The sequence below is a fragment of the Lutra lutra genome, chromosome 11, assembly GCF_902655055.1.
Source record: "Lutra lutra chromosome 11, mLutLut1.2, whole genome shotgun sequence".
NCBI classification, from domain to species: domain Eukaryota; kingdom Metazoa; phylum Chordata; class Mammalia; order Carnivora; family Mustelidae; genus Lutra; species Lutra lutra.
This window is the reverse complement of record NC_062288.1, coordinates 27747470-27766548: the sequence shown is the minus strand read 5'-3', so window position 1 is coordinate 27766548 and position 19079 is coordinate 27747470. Positions and strand designations below refer to the sequence as shown.

The following is a 19079-nucleotide window of genomic DNA, read 5'->3' as shown; positions in this document are numbered from 1 at the left end:
AGGAGAAAGGTGCTATTATCACTCATTCCTCTCCCTGCTGGCGTGGTGGAAGACAAGGCCCCCGCGGAAAAGTACAAGGTGGTTTCTGATGCTGGGGCGGCTTGTAGACTTTTTCATTTTCTCAGTTTATAGGAAGTTTGCATTTGTTTTTGTTTTCCAGTTGAACCAGGGAATTGCAACTGCTTCTGTTTTCAGTGCTAGATTGTTAAGCGCTGAGATAAAAATCATTTCTAGTTGCAACGGATTTGGCCAGTAGAATTAAATATAAAAGGAGGCTCTTTCTAAAAAAAAAAAAAAAAAAAAATCCTAAGAGGATAAAAAGCTTTTCATATTGTGTTTGCTGCAATGATTTTAACCCATATTCTAGCAGCAAGGAGGAACACTGAGGGGTCAAAATGGCTGTTACGTGTTTTTATCAAAATGAAGAAAATGTGGTCATTAAAGGGACAAAAGATGGGGCAGTGGAGTCTGTTCAGAAAAGGGGTATGTTAAGAGAAAAGCAGAATTCTCCTCTGTGGAGAGGCAGTGACTTGGGTTTTCTACCTCTCTTCCCAACTCCTCCCTGTGTCATTACGTGGAAACGAGTCATAAACATTTATAAAATACAAGGAGACATTTGATTTTGGAATAAGGGCACTATAAAATGTATTTCCCACTACTAGTGTAAATTATGCATTTGGTATGCTGTGGTAGTGTTCTGATTTTACAGTGGTTTGAAAATGGAATGAGAGCCTAGGTAGGCTCGCTACACATGAAGCTCCGAAGTTCACATCCGAGAAAGTATTAAGTGGGGAGGGTGTGAGGAAGTTTCCTGTTAGGAAGAAAGGAAAAAGTAGTCATCACAGTATCATCAGATACTTAGTCCATATCTATAATCTTCAAGTTATAGATTAACTTGTTTCTTATCTGACTTTTTTACTACAGTGTAGTCTCCAGGAGGATGGAGATTCTTGTCTCTTATTCTGTGCTCTGTGCCAAGTAGAAGTTGCTCAATAAATACTTGAATAAAGAAATGAATAGGTGGCTTGGGCGCCTGGGTGGCTCAGTCGGTTGAGAGTCAGACTCTTGGTTTCAGCTCAGGTCATGACCTCCGAGTAATGAGATTGAGCGCTGCATTGGGCTCTGTGCTCAGTGGAGAGAGTCTGCTTGAGAATCTCCCTCTCCTTATGCCCCTCCCCTCCATGTTCTCTCTCCCTCAAATTAATAAACCTTAAAATAAATAAATAAACAGGTGGGGGTGCCTGGCTGACTCAGTCAGTGGAACATGAGACTTGATCTCGAGTTGTGAGTTCAAGCCCCACGTTGAATGTGGAGCTTACTAAAAAAGAAAAAAATAATTAAAAAGGAATAGGTGAATGAATTTTGCTTCTGCTTTGGTTATAACACTCATCAAAAAGATTAAGAGCAGCTAACTATAATGCAAGTCAGTAACCCTAGGGATTTATAATTTACTGTGGTTAATGTAGATGCACATCTCATAATGTTTTACAGGAAAAAAAATCAGTGACAGAGCATAGGTAAAGAATTATGCTTTTAATTACATTTTCTTTTGTCTGCATAATTATGAGTTGATGTCTCATTTAAGGTTGTGGAAAAAGACAAATGAGCAAAAATGAACAGTACAACAGCAGAAGTGACATTGACAGTGGGGGAGATGGTCGAGTAGGTAAAAGTTTATTTATGAAGGAGTTTATATCCATCAAGAAGGGGGTAAAGTAGAGTGAAAATTTCCTTACATTCTAGCTCACCTTTTGTCAGGGTACTGGCACAAGTAGCAATTGCTTATGTTTTGGAATTCAGATATTTATATAATAAAAGGTTATTTTGTGAAATGCCTCAAACATACAGAAAAGTAAATATTAAAAATATTGCAAGTACACAGATACTCAATACCCTTACTGAAAGCAAATGTAATGAACACTTTCTACCCATTTTTAACAAATGTTTTAATTTTACTTCATTTCATATTTTATTTTTTTTTTTTTTTTTTTTTTTTTTTTTTTAAAGATTTTATTTATTTATTTGACAGAGAGAGATCACAAGTAGATGGAGAGGCAGGCAGAGAGAGAGAGAGGGAAGCAGGCTCCCTGCTGAGCAGAGAGCCCGACGTGGGACTCGATCCCAGGACCCTGAGATCATGACCTGAGCCGAAGGCAGCGGCTTAACCCACTGAGCCACCCAGGCGCCCCTCATTTCATATTTTAAAACAGAAATATAACATGTTAGAGTTGACAATCTCTTTAACCTTCTCTAAACAAAAGTTTGCTTTCCCTGGGATTGCAAAATAAGCCTTTTTTACAAGTGCATGTGTTTAAATGATTCAGCGTGCTTTTTTACTTTAAAGCCATTATATTAAGAAAATCATTCAATAAAGTTTTGTTCTCTTACTAAAACAGCTTCACAGTATAAACTATTAAATGACAAAAGTTTTTAAGAGTTTAGGAAAGGCTATTTCAATTTCTTTTCAAAAGGAAGTTGTTTGCCCATAAGGAACATGCTTTTTGCCAGCCTAACACTTCATACTTTTATACTGTGGAAAACTTTTCTGGTAACTCTGTTCCACATATTTACTTGTTCACCATTAGACTTCTGTACAGAGAATCTCAGTGCTGAACTGGTAACATTGGTTATTTTGGTTGGAGAAGATTGTATCATATAGAATTTGATGTTCCGAATTACTTTGGAAGAATTTAAAATTTTATATAATATGCACATATTATTTTGGAATTTAAAGAAGGTAAATGCCAAACATAGGTACTTTTATTTATCTTTTTATTATTTATTTAGTTTTTTATTTAAATTCAATTAGCTAACAGATAGTACCTCATTAGTTTTTGATGTAGTGTTCAAGTGCTTATCCCATCATGTGCCCTCCTTAATGCCCATCACCTAGTTACCCCGTTCCCCTACCCACCTCCCTTTACACAACCCTCAGTTTGTTTCCCAGAGTCAGGAGTCTCTCATGGTTCATCTCTCTCTGATTTTTTCCCATTTAGTTTTGCCTCCCTTACCCCTCTGATCCTCTGTGCTATACCTTATATTCTACATATGAGTCAAACCGTATGGTAATTGTCTTTCTCTGATTGACTTATGCTACCCATAGATACTTTTAAATTATGTTCTAAAATAAGTATCCAATTCAGCATCTCTTTATAATTGGTGCAACATGAAATGAACAGATGTACTTACTCCTATACCTGTGTTTATATATGTGTTGTATATCTCACATCTATATATATCTCACCGGTTGAATAAGTATATTGCTTCCTTACACTGCTCTTTCTAGTATATTCATAAAATTATAAGGAAACAATAGTTCTTCTGTTAAATCATGCTATTATTTATGATAATTTGAAGAGATGCCATTGGTTTTTCTTTATTTTCTTAACAGAGAATGTTCTCTTTCTAACCCAGTGTGGTTAACAATTTTTGTTTTCACACACTTGATTATGTCGCCTTGGAGGGGAAAGTAATGCTCTGCTAATTTAAGAAATTAGCAATGTGTTAATAATTTGACAGGCTTACACTGGGTTGTGTAACTAAAAACTGTATATGAGCCACCAATAGAAAAAATATCTAATGGAAGTAATTTATGGAATCTAATTTGTTATAATTCATCTTTTTATGATACAGTGTTTCCTATTTCTGTGAGTACAAACTTACAGTAAATCAGGGGCAAAGAATAACAAAATTAGGGTGCCTGGGTAGCTCAGTTGGTTTAGCAAGCAGCCGCCTTTGGCTCAGCTCATGATCCCAGTGTCCTGAGATGGAGCTCCACATCGGGCTCCCTGCTCAATGGGAAGTCTACTTCACCCTCTCCCTCTGCTGCTCCTCCTGCTTGTGTTCTTTCCCTCACACTCTTTCTTTCTTTCAAATAAATAAATAAAATCTTTAAAAAAAAAAACCACAAAATAAAATTAACATTAGAAAAAAATACAACTTTATGTTCATTTTTACTTTTTATTTTTCCAAAAATATAGAGTGCTTAATTCTCTGAGGTTCACTAATTATATTTCTGTATAATTAATATTATAATATTTTAATATAAATTAAGTAAAATAATTTGGGATCTATATGTTTCAAGTGAGGAGCAACATAGTTTCAAACGGTACCATGCATTTTTAAAATTACGTTTTTGTGTCTTCACATTGTTACTGTCTCTGACCATTATTTCATATTATTTCTAGATAAAAGAGTGGCTCTGTTTAAACTGTCAGATGAAAAGAGCTCTAGGAGGTGATCTGGCTCCAGTTCCACCATCCCCTCAGCCCAAACCGAAGACTGCCACCGTGACTCCTCCATCCGCAGTGAGCAAACCGTCTCCACAGCCACAGCAGACTTCTCCAAAGAAGGATACTGTACCCAAACAGGATCTCTCAAAGGCCCCTGAGTCTAAAAAGCCCCCACCACTAGTGAAACAACCAACCATTCACGGATCTCCCCCACTTGCAGCCAAGCAGCCTCCTGTGGCTGAGTCTTCATCCAAGCCAGTCCCTCCCAAAGAACCTTCGGTCCCATCTGAGCAGGCCAAGGCCCCCATGGCTGAGGATAAACCAAAGCAGCCCAAGACGGTGAAACCAGCCACAGACGTTGTGTCCTCAGCACCAATAGCAGCAAAACCTGATACTCCAAGCTCCAAAGTACAGTCGGAGGATCAACAGATAACAGCCCCTCCTCCGAAAACAGATGCTGCCAAAACCTCACAGAGTTTTCCACCAACGGGAGAAAAAGTCACCCTCGTCGATTCTAAAGTTATACCCCGACCTGCATCAGATTCAAAAATTCTTTCACACCCTGGGCCTAGTTCAGAGACTAAAGGTCAAAAGCAAGTTGATTCAGTTCAAAAGAGGGAAGAACCCAAGAAAGCACAAACCAAAATGAGTCCGAAGCTAGATGCCAAGCCAATGCCAAAAGGGTCGCCACCGGCCCCAGGCCCACGACCTACCACTGGCCAAACTGCCTCCCCATCTCAGCAGCCCCCGAAGCCTCAGGAGCAGTCAAGACGCTTCAGTCTGAATCTGGGAAGTATTACTGATGCCCCCAGGTCACAGCCCACGACGCCTCAAGAAACCGTGACTGGAAAGCTCTTTGGGTTTGGAGCATCGATCTTCAGCCAGGCATCAAATTTGATCTCCACCGCCGGCCAGCCTGGGTCTCAGTCTCAGAGCGGGCCTGGGGCCCCGACAAAACAAGGCCCTCCTCCTCCACAACCACCTCCTCAGGGGCCACCCAAAGCCACAGGTCAGGGGCCACCAGCACCCGCAAAGGTTATGCCTGTGAAAAAAGAAACGAAAGCGCCAGTGGCTGAAAAATTAGAGCCCAAAGCTGAACAAGTTCCAACCGTAAAAAGAACAGAAACGGAAAAGAAGCCTCCACTTGTTAAGGAGAGCAAACCTTCAGCAGCGGAGCCTCAAAAGCCTGTCCTAACGCCCAAGGTGGAGAAGACTCCCAAACCAGAATCAACCTGTCCTCTCTGCAAAACTGAACTCAATGTCGGTTCGAAGGCGCCTCCTAACTTCAATACTTGCACGGAATGCAAGAATCAAGTGTGTAATCTCTGTGGATTTAACCCTACACCACACTTGACAGAGGTAAGCAATTTATATCTTATTTACGGACATGAGCATATCACATTTATTTTGAAGTATTTTGGTAACTGAATTTCTGAGCAAAAAATGCCCCCCTAAAACAAAAATACCCATTTCTAGAAAGAAGCTTTATCAATCTTGATGGCACAGTTGAAGTTTCAATTACTTATTACAGGCTTAATTTCTTATTAAAAGTTCATGTAATTATATCTTTTCTCGATGAGGCACCAGAATTAAGAAGGTGATATAAGCTGACAATTTAAAATAACAATTATCCCAATTCTTTGTGCAGTCAACCGCTCTACCACTGAGCTCTATCCCCATCCCAAGTCTTTGTGAACGAAAGATATGTAGCTTTGGAGTACCATGCGGTTTTCACTTACTCATACCAGGTAGTAGTTGTAATTTACTGTTCCCATGATCTTCGGTCCTTCCTGCTTCTACTACCTTGGAGAAAGTTTTGGTTGCTTACAGATCCATAAAGAACACGAATTTGTTATGTTACAAACACTCTTAAGCACTTAGGGTAAGTTAATAATATTGACTACTAGAACACAGTGGTTTCAACTTATTAGGTCTAGACTTCTTATAATTCTCTTTGAGCTATTATCTGCCATAAATATCATAGAGAACTTTCAGAAGAAGTGTGCAAAAAAACCAAAAATAAATGCAAAACAAAAACAGATACATGGGTTTCAGTGACTGTCAAGGAACTGTGTTTCTTAATTTTTTTCTTAATGGGATGATGAGACATTTTCTCCATGGTGTAAATGACCAAAACATAGATGGGCAAATTTCTACCTATTAGAATTATAAAAGAATGAATCTGTAAACATTATGGGTGTGTTTGGCTGTTAGAATATTTACATCTTGGGAAACTGAAGGGTTAAATGATTATTGCTATCTTAGATGTTTAATAGACCTTTTTGCGATTGAATTTTAAATAATTGTTGTTTTTCCACAAATCAGAAATACTTAAGGATTATTTTATTCACTCTCTTTGATTTTGCAATTCATTGGAATGGAAAAATTGAATAGATTTTAGCAACTATACAGAAGGAGGTTTAGAGATTCTTAGTGTTGTTTTTGAGTTAATATTTTTTAGAGAACAAATTATACATTTTTTAATTTTTTACTTTTAAAAGGCGTTAGGTTGCTTTGAAATAATGAGCATCAAGTGAAAGCGTTTTTTCTACAGACCTAAGCAGATTTTTATCATCTCTATCTGTGAAGAATAGAGTTAACTGAGAACCATTTTAAAGGCAGATAAAATTTGGTTTCCCTCAGCACTTCATGAGTGGTAACAACTATAATTATTACTTACAGCGGTTTGGATTCATTGCAAAAGCAAAACAAAAAGCAAACCTTAAATTTCTCCCATATATTTAGGAGAGTTGTTTTTGGTTGTGTATTCATGAAGCAGAAAATTTTGGTTTTACCATTACAATTGTATTTATTTCATAGACTTAGAGAATTTTGCCCTTTAATGAGGAGCTGATGGTGTCAACACAGTACAGTTTAATAGCTATAAAACAGATGGCATCACTAAAAACAAAACAATGTCTACATTTGAAATGTATTTTGGCACACTAAAAAAAAAGTGTAGTGTGGAGGGAGGATTGTGTGTGTGCATGTGTGTGTGTACATATATGTATATGTATATATTTGGACCACAGTAATTATGAGGATCCAGTCAGTGTCTGGAGGTATGAAATGAGAGCCCTTGGGTAGAAAGGTGATAAACTTTTTAGGAAAATCTTTGGTTTTCTTTGTGTTGGTAAAATTATAATTTGGGGAGGTGCTCATTTGAAAAGGAGATTCTTCTTAATTTTTTTTTTTTTTAAAGATTTTATTTATTTATTTGTCAGAGAGAGAGAGGGGGAGAGAGCAAGCACAAGCAGACATAATGGCAGGCAGAGGCAGAGGGAGAAGCAGGCTCCCTGATGAGCAAGGAGCCCGATGTGGGACTCGATCCCAGGACGCTGGGATCATGACCTGAGCTGAAGGCAGCTGCTTAACCAACTGAGCCACCCAGGCATCCCTGAAAAGGAGATTCTTAAAGCACAGAATTTTCTAGGCCATGTGTGAAATTTCAGTAGTTTGAAAATAGAAGTGGTCTCAAGTATTCAAGTGGTTTAGGTGAAATCCTATTTTAAATATCATCACTGGGATCACTGTTACTCAGAGTGTTTTAGTGTGTGGTAATTTATTTGAATTTGGAAGATGTTTCAGAGGAGAAAAAAAACAACAACAACGATATAACAAAAGCAGTTGTCTAGTGTTCCTACCTTAACTGAATGTGCTAATCCATGTGAAGTGTTGAGTTAGTAGAAGGTCTTAGTGCCCTCCAGCCTTTAGGTTAAGTCCATTGGCTGACCTTTATCAAGGGAGTGAATGATGTGGGTTGAGTGATTCAGCATTCAAATACCCCAAAGGACTTGAGAGGATGGGCACAAGGAGTTAGTTGAAAAGAGAGACACATTGTGTTTGCATGTGTGTATGCATACATAGACATACATTTCTAGAAAATCTTAAGTACAATTTATAGGCTTAGCTTATGATGCTCTCTGAGAGTTCTTACTACCAATCTCTCCTCATTTCCTTCAGTTAGGAGCGATTAGTGAAGCACCTTCTCCCTGATCCTTGCTTTATTTCTGTGCTTTCTGCATTCTGCTTGTGATTTTTATTTTTTGTTAACCTCCTATTTTATGCTTTTTTCTTATAGTTTTAGGGGGCACATTCAGAAAATACTCAGACTTTATACCTGCAATGCGAAGAAGTGGTCTAAGAAAGGAATCAACTACTTCCGTTTATTTTTTTCTAACAAGGCACATTTAACTCTATATTATAAGCCTCTGCTTCTACTCTACCTTATCACTGCGAGGCAGGCCTTTCCCTCTAGGTACGACTCTGCCTTCCCCTTTTGCTGTTCTGTTTCTCTGGTGGCAAGAAGAGCTGGTTATGGTTAGTCATGAGTTAGGGAGCTATGGAGAGAGGACTTCCCCTCCCCCGCCTGTTTATCAAACACACCTGTCTCTTAGGTTGCTTCCTATTTCTCATACACAGCATCCCCCACAACACCTGAGCTGTGCCAAGGGCTGCCTGCAGGGCCCTGGGGTGTAGCCAGGCTTCCGCCTGAGCCTCACGGTTTAACTCTTTGATGCCAAGTTTGTGTAAGTGGCACCATAATCCAGTAGCCTCCGATAGCAAGGAAGAAGTCCGTTAGGCTTTAACTTTGGCCAACTCACGGAATTTTATCTTAGAAAGAGTTTTAAAAGCAGCAGCAAGGCTTTTGGAAAAAGCTGGTCTTAGAGAATTTGGAAGCATCCTGAGAAAACAGCCTAAAACTGACAATCAGTTTACCTAGTGAATTTTAATAATTCTGGTTCAGTTCAAATGCAAAAAGGACTCATAGTTACTCATTGTGGGTGTTGATGTTACTGTTTGTACCGTACCTTTCAAAAGTAATTTTTTACTATGGGAATAAAACTTAAGACTACATTTCCTCATGTTTCAGGAAGTTCTAAGGGTCATAATTTTGCTTTGTTAGTAAGGTAATTATGCAGGGCCTGAGCGATGCAGGAATAGCTAGCATTTATTTGTCACTAGGCAACAGATGGGCCTTTTGAGCCAATTAAGACCCAGTGGTGTAACTGGGATCCCTTCAGATCTTTGGTCTCTTGCTGGGGTGCCTTCTCTGTCACACCCTCAAGGAAAGCCTCATGGGCATGCGTTGGATTTCTTAGTTTGACAAACATGTATCTTGCTTTTGTTTTAAAAAATCATTACTTAGTACATTAAAAATCATATACCTCATACTAAAAAAGTGCTTAGGTGCGCACACACACACACACACACAATTAAAAGCTGAAAGAATGATAAATCAATTTAGTCAAAAATAATTCTATGAATAATTGTTTTCAAAAGAATTACTTAATAGAGATACATATACTGTGTGAATATTTCTGACATGCGTGACAGAAAGGGACACTGATAGTACTTTATAACTTATGTGAGAGAGTTGACAAGTTCATGGCCTGAAACAAAATTTTTGGTTCTTAATTTTTAGGAGAATTTGACCTGTTGCTTTTTTATTAAGTAATATTTTGTCAGAACAAACAAATTTGGATTTAAGATAAACTTGTTAAAATAAATTTAAAGTACTTTGTCCATTAGTCTTCTATGCATTTTTGTATGGTTAATATTCTATCTGGTAGTTCTGTATTCAGTCTTAACATATGATTATACTATTTCCTCACATGATTAAAGACTTTGTGCATATTATTTAAAATGATTATTTTTTTTGATACATGGATATATGTTTTTTCATACACATTTTTCTCACATTGGGGATTTAGGCTGTTCCATTTTTTTCATTATAAATAAGATAAATGTTTTTGGACTGATACTTTGTATTTTTAACTGTTTCCCAGGGAAAGTTTGTTGGTACTAATGCTACCGAATCAAGGGACAAGGACCCTGAAGTATCAGGTTATCTTTGGAGATAGGATAATATTTGACATCCCCACCGCAGGTGTCATGATTCCCTTCTTACTGCAGCTTCTCCATTCTCAAAAAAAAAAACCACTGAAATTGATATTTGCTAATTTGGAAATCTAAAATTGCTATAGATCATTCCTTTGATTTGTACTTCTTTGATTACCAGAAAGGTTCTTTGTTTATTACAGGTAAATAGACAATTCTCATTAGGATCCAGGCAAAACATTGTGTAGGGATTATGGGAAAAGGTAAACTGCTGTCACTGTTGATGGTTTGGTTTTTTGTTTGTTTTTGTTTTTGCAACAGGCTGGTATTTCACGGCATTTTTCTGACAGCAATCTTGTTGGGTAGGTTTTACAGTGATTTTAGAGATCGGGAGAATGGATGTCAGAGCAGGGCAGCTATCAAACTGTAGAGGTAGAATTCAGAGGCTGAGCAGTGGGCTCTCTCCTGTTCTGTATGTGAGTAACCTAGGGAACTGGATGGCCATTGCCCCTTGTTCTGTCCTCTCTTACCTATAAGTTGGGTCAGTTGGCAATGACCAGGACTTCCATATCAACACATTTGCTAGCATGTGCATGAAAGCCAGGAAACATTTGGGACCCACGGAATAGTTGTGGCTGTTTTAGGTAGTTGGACCTAGAAGAACGGGCACATTGAGATGTTCAGAAGCATAGAGGTCAGCATCATTGTGTCCTTTCGCTTTCCAGAGAAGTCCACCCCTGGTCACCATTTATGGGTGAAAGGAATGACTGAATGACAAAATGATGTCCCTACTTTCATGTATAGTGAGTGTGAGGACGTAAAACATTCTTGCTCCAGCTGCAAGAAAAACTGTTTTATTTCCGCCAATGAATACAAAGACTTTACTCCATGAAAATGATGACCATCTAAGTGTTCCATTGGTGGTAGTGGTGGTTGTTGATCTTTGCTTCTACCAACATTTCTGTACAGCCTCTTCCTTTACTTTCCCAGGACTGGGATTACTGGACCATAGGTTATCTATACCTTAAACTTGTTCTCCAGGGTGGTTGTCCCAGTTTATATTCTGGCCAACTTCTCATGCATGCTACTGTTTCTCTAGAGATGCCTTGTCTGATAAGATAGTCACTGGACGGATGTGGCTAATGAGCCCTGTGGCTAACTAAATTAGGATTCTCTTAAGTGCAAAAAGACACATTGGATTTCAAAAACTCAGTATGAAGAATGTAAAATATCTCCCTGATAATTTTATGTTGATTACTGTTGTGTAAGACTTTCCATCCGTAAATATTGCTATAACTACTGCCTTTTCATCATGTAAACTCTGGGGCTGCCTATGCTCATGCATTGTGATATACTGCGGTGTAGGATGTATTTCTTTCCCTCTATACAAGAGAAATGCCAATATTATTAGGTTTATAGCTCTCTGATTATCTTTGACAGAGCTCATTTTCCTTAGGTTACCCAAGATAGCTGGTTCTTTTTGCATGCTCTACTGAGCAGATAGTTCTCAGGACTCTCACCATCAAAAGACACACTACTGATGCCTGGTCTGGTCTGGCTCAAGGATCACTGTTCTCAGGTGCTGCTACCCATCATTAAGAAATATCTGTACTATTGGAAAAAAAAAAGAAAAAGGAAATATCTGTTCTGTTGACTAGCATAATGTGGCCATGTCTTCAGGTCAGGACATCTTCTCTACTGATCTCTCTGGTTCCAGATGTTTTCTCTCTCACTTCTTTTCAGAACTTTAGGGTCTATTTATATTCTTCCTGTGGTTTTGGTAAAAATCATCTATATTTGGGTCAGTTGCTACTAGGAAACTCAGCAATACAAAATACTAGAATTCACGTAATTTGGTCCACTATTTTCTCCCTTTCTTTTCTTGATGACCATGTATTTTACTTCTAAAACTCTATTCCAGGGGTGCCTGGGTGGCTCAGTGGGTTAGGCCTCTGCCCTTGGCTCGGGTCGTGATCTCGGGGTCTGGGGATGAAGCCCTACATCGGGCTCTCTGCTTGGCGGGGAGCCTGCTTCCCCCCTGAAAACCTGCTCTGCCTACTTGTGATCGCTCTCTCTCTGTCAGGTAAATAAATAAAATCTTTAAAAAAAAAAACGTGTATTCCAATAATTTGAGGGGTGCCTGGATGGCTTGGTTGATTAAGCTGCCTACTCTTGATTTCTGCTCAGGTCATGATCTTGGGGTCCTGGGGTTGAGCCCTACATTGGACTGCATGCTCAGCATGGAGTCTGCTTGAGATTCTCTCTCTCTCTACCCCTCCACCCCTCTGTGCATGCTCTCTCTCAAATAAATAAATACATGGAAAAAATAAAACTCTATTCCAATAATCTGAATTACAGAAGTAGTATTCCATATACCAATCCATAGGATACTGAAGTGTCTGAAGAGAAATGAGTAGTTTCCTCTCCACCATGTACTTCATATTAACGACACAGTATCTATTTAGACCATCTTCTTCTTTTTTGCTTTTCATTTTTAAAATTTTTAATTGATGTATCATTGACAGGTAATATCAAATTAGTTTCAAGTATACAGCCTAGTCATTCAACAATTACATACATTATGAAATGCTCAGCACAGTAAGTGTATTGCAGTATTATTGACCATATTCCCCATGCTGCCCTTTCATCCCCATGGCTTATTTGTTTTATAATTGGTAATTTATGCCCCTTAATCCCCTTTGCTCATTTTATCCATTTTCCCACCCCTCCCCTTGGGTAGCCATCAGTTCTCTAAGAGTCTCATTCCTTTTTGTTGCTTATTTGCTCATTTTTTTTGTTATTTAGATTCCACATAAAATGAAATCATGTGGTATTTGTCTTTCTCTGGCTTATTTCACTTAGCATACCCTCTAGGTCCATTATTGTTGTTAAGAATGGTAAGATTTCATTTTTTTTTTTTTTTTATGACTGAGAAATATTCCATTGCATGTATATAGCACATCTTTGTTTTCCATTCATCTATGGATGGACCCCTGGGTTACTTCCTTATTTGACTATAATAAATAATGCTGCAACAAACACAAGGGTACATTTATCAGCACATATATCAGAATCATATTCAAATTAGTGTTTTTGTATTCTTAGGCTAAACATGCAGTAGAGGAATTACTGGATCATATGGTAATTCTATTTTTAATTTTTTGAGGAACCTCCATACTGTTTTCCAGAGTGGCTGCACCAGTTTGTATTCTCATCAACATTGCATGAGGGTTCTTTTTTCTTCACATCTTTGTCAACACTTGTTTCTTATGTTTTTGTTGTTAGCCATTTTGACAGGTGTGAGGTGATATCTCATTGTGGCTTTGATTTGCACTTCCCGGATGATGAGAGAGGTTGAACATCTTCGCATGTGTCTCTTGGCCATCTCTGTATCTTCTTTGGAGAAATGTCTGTTGATATCTTTTGCCCACTTTTTTTTTTTTTTTTTTTAAGATTTTATCTATTTATTTGTCAGAGAGAGAGAGGGAGAGAGAGCAAGCACAGGCAGACAGAATGGCAGGCAGAGGCAGAGGGAGAAGCAGGTTCCCGGACGAGCAAGGAGCCCGATGTGGGACTCAATCCCAGGACGCTGGGATCATGACCTGAGCCGAAGGCAGCTGCCTAACCAACTGAGCCACCCAGGCGTCCCTTTTGCCCACTTTTTAATTGGAGTATTTGTTATTTGGGTATTGAGTTGTATCAGTTTTTTATATATTTTGGATACTGACCCTTTATTTGATATATCCTTGGCAAATATCTTCTCCTATTCAGTAGGCTTTCTTTTATTTTTATTGATTGCTTTCTTATCTGTGCAGAAGCTTTTTATTTTGATGTAGTCCCAGTTTACTTTTGCTTTTTTTTTTTTTCCCCTTCCCTTTGGAAACATATCTAGAAAAATGTTGATATGGCTAATGTCAGAGAAATTGATGCCTCTGCTCTCTTCTAAGATTTTTATGGTTTTAGGTATCACATTTAGATCCTTAATACATTTTGAGTTTATTTTTGTGTATGGTATAATAAAGTGATCTACTTTCATGCTTTTGCATGTAGCTGTCCTGTTATCCCAACATCATTGTTGAGACTTTCTTTTTCCTATTGCATATTCTTGCCTCTTTTGTTGAAGATTAATTGATTATATAATCATGGGTTGTTTAAGGGCTTTCAATTCTGTTTCATTGATCTATGTGTCTTTGTTTGTGCCAGTACCATACTGGTTTGATTACTATAGCTTTGTATGTGTATCTTGAAATCTCAGATTGTGATACCTCCAGTTTTATTATTTTTCAAGATTGCTTTGGCTATTCAGTGTCTTTTGTGGTTTCATAAAACTATTAGGGTTTTTTTTGTCTGGTTCTGTGAAAAATGCTGTTGGTATTTTGAAAGAATTTGCATTAAATCAGTAGATTTCTTTGGGTAGCATAGACATTTAACAATATTTGTTGTCCCAAGTCCATGAACATGGAATATGTTACCATTTGCATCATTTTCTATTGCTTTTATCAATGTTTTATAGTTTTAAAGAACAGGTCTTTCATCTTCTTGGTTAAATTTATTCCTAGGTATTTTATTATTTTTGATGCAATTGTAAATGGAACTCTTTTCTTAATTTCTTTTGCTGCTACTTCATTATTAGTGTATAGAAATGGAACACGTTTCTATATATTGATTTTGTATCCTATGACCTTCCTGGAATTATTTACAAGTTCTGATAATTTTTTGGCAGAATCTTTAGGCTTTACTATACATAGTGCCTTGTCATCTGCAAATAGTGGAAGTTTTACTTATTCCTTACCTATTCGGGTGGCTTTTATTTCTTTTTGTCTGATTGTTGTGGCTAGGAATTGTAAGACAACGTTGAATAAAAGTGGTGAGAGTGGATATTCTTGTTTTGTTCCTAATCTTGGGGGTAAAGCTCTCAACTTTTCACTATTAATTATGTTAGCTAATTATGTTTTCATATATGGCTGTTACTATGTTGAGATATGTTTCTTTACTCTGATTTTTAGTATATCCTTTGTCATGTAATAAATTTCCATTAAAAACCAGTTTACTCTTCTAGAGTCTTTAATTAGTGCTGTTCTATGTCTAGTCTGCGGGGTCAGTACCTTACTATTTTTATTAGTCTAGTTTTAATATTTAAAGATATTAAATATCCATAAAAACCTTAATAAAAAGTCTATTGATTAGAGTGTACATCTGGCTAGGATTTAACTTTTCCTTACTTATAAACTAATAAATTACCTTGTTACTATTTCATACTCATTGTTGACATGACACTTCTGGGTCCGAGACAAAGAACTTTATTACTCACAGCACAGCAGGTAGCATGAACATCACAGTATTTGCATCAGTTCACCTTGCCCTCCACTCTCATGTGAGTCATGTGATATGGGCGTATATCGATACTGCACATGTAGTGGATTCTTCACATATGAAGAACACTGAGCTTGTCGAGTCTACCTTTTTTATGCAAACTGTAAGCTAGCCTGTTCTTTGCCCTAGGAGAAGACATTACCTCATCCTTTGTGGTTGCCCACTGCCTGCACAAAACTCAGAAATAGCCTAGATGAAGAGCAGCCAGAGCCTTGCATTGTTGGCATAACCTGTAAGACATGTAGGAGCAGGAGTGACCCGCTGTGGACTGTCTTTCACAAGAGGGATTAATAATCCAATAGATTTAAACTTAAATATTGTGAACACCTCCTTAAGATGATGTTAAATATAGATACCAAGGATGGGAAATAGTGAAAAGTGAAAGTATGCTGGTTTCGGCCAACTTCAACCCCTTGACTCCGGGTTGGAAGCTGCCCATTTGGAACTCTCTTATTCTTATGTCTGCTTCTCATCCAACTCCATGAAACTTCCATGAAAGTAGACTACTTATCAAACTTCATACTTAGATAAGAAAATGAGGCTCAGGGAACTGAAATAATATGAAGTAATATCAAATAATATGAAATAATATGCTTGTGATTGGGGCCAGATAGTGGTTGCTAAGTACTGAATAAAAATACTCTTTTCATTAAGTTTGTTTTCTGCAGCTCCCTTAAAAATTTCTTTTCCTTTACTTAAATTTTGTGAACAACATGAACAAAAGGACCATTTGCAAAGCAGACAACCCAGTCTTATATTCAGACAAGTAATTGCTCCTGGTGAAACTGCATACTCCACAATTTAATGTGTATTAACATTTTCTTGCTCCATTTTTATGTGGATTACATGATCCTACATATAAATATAATGTTACTATGATTTGAAAATAAATTTGATGGCATTTTCACAGTGCAGATGGATTTATGTGCATGATTCTGAGATTACTCATTCATTAAATTATAGAAATCTTTCTAATCAGGTAGCAAAATAATGTTTTTGTTCTACAGATGACAGTCTACAACACTGATAATGTCATCTGCATGGTCATTTTATACAGCTTATAGATCTATCTTACTGTAGGAGGAAAAATGGTAATAGATATTCATAGAAGTAATTGAAACAATATGCTTTGCTTTAATAGTTTCCCACATTGGAAATTATATATATATAGATATCTCTATCTATCTATTTATATATATACATATATCTGTATATGTATATATGTATGGTGTATATGCACATTTATTTATGTGTATTTTTAGATCTAAAAATAGAAATTGTCCTGGAAGGAAGTTAGGCCTTAAAAGACCATAGGGTTTAATTTTGGGAGATAACATATGTAGTGTTGTGTATTAACATATAGAACTGTGAATCACATCTGCCTTGTCAGTTTCTAACATGTGTAGTGCCAAGTGAAAACACCATCAGGAGAAATCGAAATATGTCTTAGTATTGAATTAGCCATTGGAATAAAAATAATCTCAGCTATCTGTGTGGACTGCCTAAACTTGGACTTAACTACTTTCTGTTTCTCTTTTGTTTTCTAAAAAAATGTTATAAGAAAATATGTTTATGGACGGTTAAATGTAAGCAGACATGTCGTTATGGACAATTAAATGTTAAAAGACATGTCATTTTAATTTTCCCATTTGGGAAGGCACAGAAAGAAGGAATACTCTTCTAATGTTTTCAGTTGCTTGTTTTGTTAATGTTATAATAAGGCTCTTTTAACAGCTAATAAATATCTGAGGTAAAGGATGGTGGTGAGTTCATCTGTTTTTAAATCCTGAAATTAACTGTGTATTCACTTAGATTACCTTTTATGCATGTCAGAGTAACAATCACTCTACATTTTTCACCTCGTTTCAGCTTTTTCACCATTGAATAACTTTGTAGGTAGAATGATTTTTTTCTGCATACCACATATTGTCACTATTCTCATCCTAAACTACCATCTCCAGCAGTTTTCTTTTGCACCTGCTAAAAATAGAACCTTTCCACCTGAGTGAAACTTCCAAAGTAAAGCTAATTAAAGCACTTGGTTAAACTATAAATTTTCATTGCATAAACTGTGTGTGTGTGAATGCCTACTAATTTCTTTAGCTATTTACTCAGCCTTCCTGAGACTCTCTGGACTTCCGACTTTTATTCTATGTCATGCATTTATTCTTCCACTCTTGGCTAACTCATCAACATATGCAATACTTGAGTATCTACTGAAAAAATAAATACTCTCCACTTTAGGAAGTACATTCATACAGAAGTAATTATGTAAGTATTACTTAAGTGTACCAAACCATTAATAATAGACTTAAGAGACAAAGAAGTGAACAGTGTCAGCTGAGCCATGCCAAATAAAAAATTGAATAGGTTTCGTGACTTTTATAAAAAGGACCATTCTCTATTTAAAAGCCTTGCATGCTTAATCACCTAGAGTCGCTTTTCTCATGGCACTGTAATGCAGGATAACAATACATACTAATTGATGGACCCAACACAATTTGATACCTGTTTGAATACTCTAGGACCTTTTCTTTAATGTATTTTATTGAAGTGTAGTCTCACCAGATGCTATACTAAAAACATGTTTCTTGGTCAAAAAGATTAGCAAGTGCTTTATATTTAATCCCTTTTAGAGATGTAAATGGCATATATTAACAGTATGAGAAATCTTTCCACATAGAACTTTGTTTTACCTCGTAGATAAAAAATTTATTTTACCACACAGTCTTTTTATTTATTTGGCATAAATGGCTTCTAGAAGACACATATTGCACAAGAAGTAGTATTTTAAATATTAAATACATTTGAATTGATGCCTTCATCATCTTATTCTTAGAATTTTCTTTTGCTGCCATACATTATATGGTCTAGGGAAAATTTCCATTGAAATGCACCAAACACACACTTCGTATTCAGCATGTCCCATATTGAAGTCATCGTTTTTTACCCCATGTTTTCTCATGTGTTCTCTGCCATGCTGAAAGGCATCATAAATCCTGAGAGTCACTCCAGACTTCTGTTTCTGTTTCATTCCCCAGAAGCTCTGACTTTCAATTGGTATTGATTCTACCTGCTAAAGGTATCTTTGTTCCCATATATCTTTCTTACCCTCACTGTTAGAGCCTTGTTCAAGTCCTTATTTATCATCTCTGTTATTACGGTAGTAAGGCCCCGAACACTTTATTTGGGGAAACTCGGTTTCTCAAAATTCATTCTCCAAAAAGTTTGTGATTATTTGTGCAGTGTCTTTGTTTATCATGTTCTACTGAATTCCTAATCTTGTCTCATATAAGACTATATTCAATGCCATGATCAAAGTATATACTTTCAATTGTCTGTACCTTTTCTTGTGCCTCAATGGTCTCCACTTCCTTGTATTTTTGTCTTCTATTTTTTGAGATTCATGCCAAATATCATTTCCCCTCATGTTCTCATACTTTAGTCAGCCCTCTTTTACAGTATTGTAATTTTCTCTTTATTTGTGTAATCTTACCAGAATGTGTCCTCTGCAGCACCACTAGTACCATTAAAATGCCAGTTCATGGTAGGTAGTTAATACATATTTGTTCAGTGAAGGAAAAACAGAATTTAGGGAAATGGCATATAGAGGGAAATGCATGCTTCATGTTA

General features: G+C 36.9%; 1 protein-coding gene across 5 annotated transcripts in view; it reads left to right on the top strand.

The window, feature by feature from the left end:
* The window catches only part of PCLO (piccolo presynaptic cytomatrix protein), a 414175-nt gene that overhangs the window by 23712 nt on the left and 371384 nt on the right, over positions 1-19079 (top strand). For all 5 annotated transcript variants that reach the window (XM_047694735.1, XM_047694734.1, XM_047694733.1 and 2 more), the window contains exon 3: positions 4188-5591. In XM_047694735.1, coding sequence (XP_047550691.1) covers positions 4188-5591 — 1404 coding nt within the window. The remainder of the gene's footprint in view (positions 1-4187; positions 5592-19079) is intronic.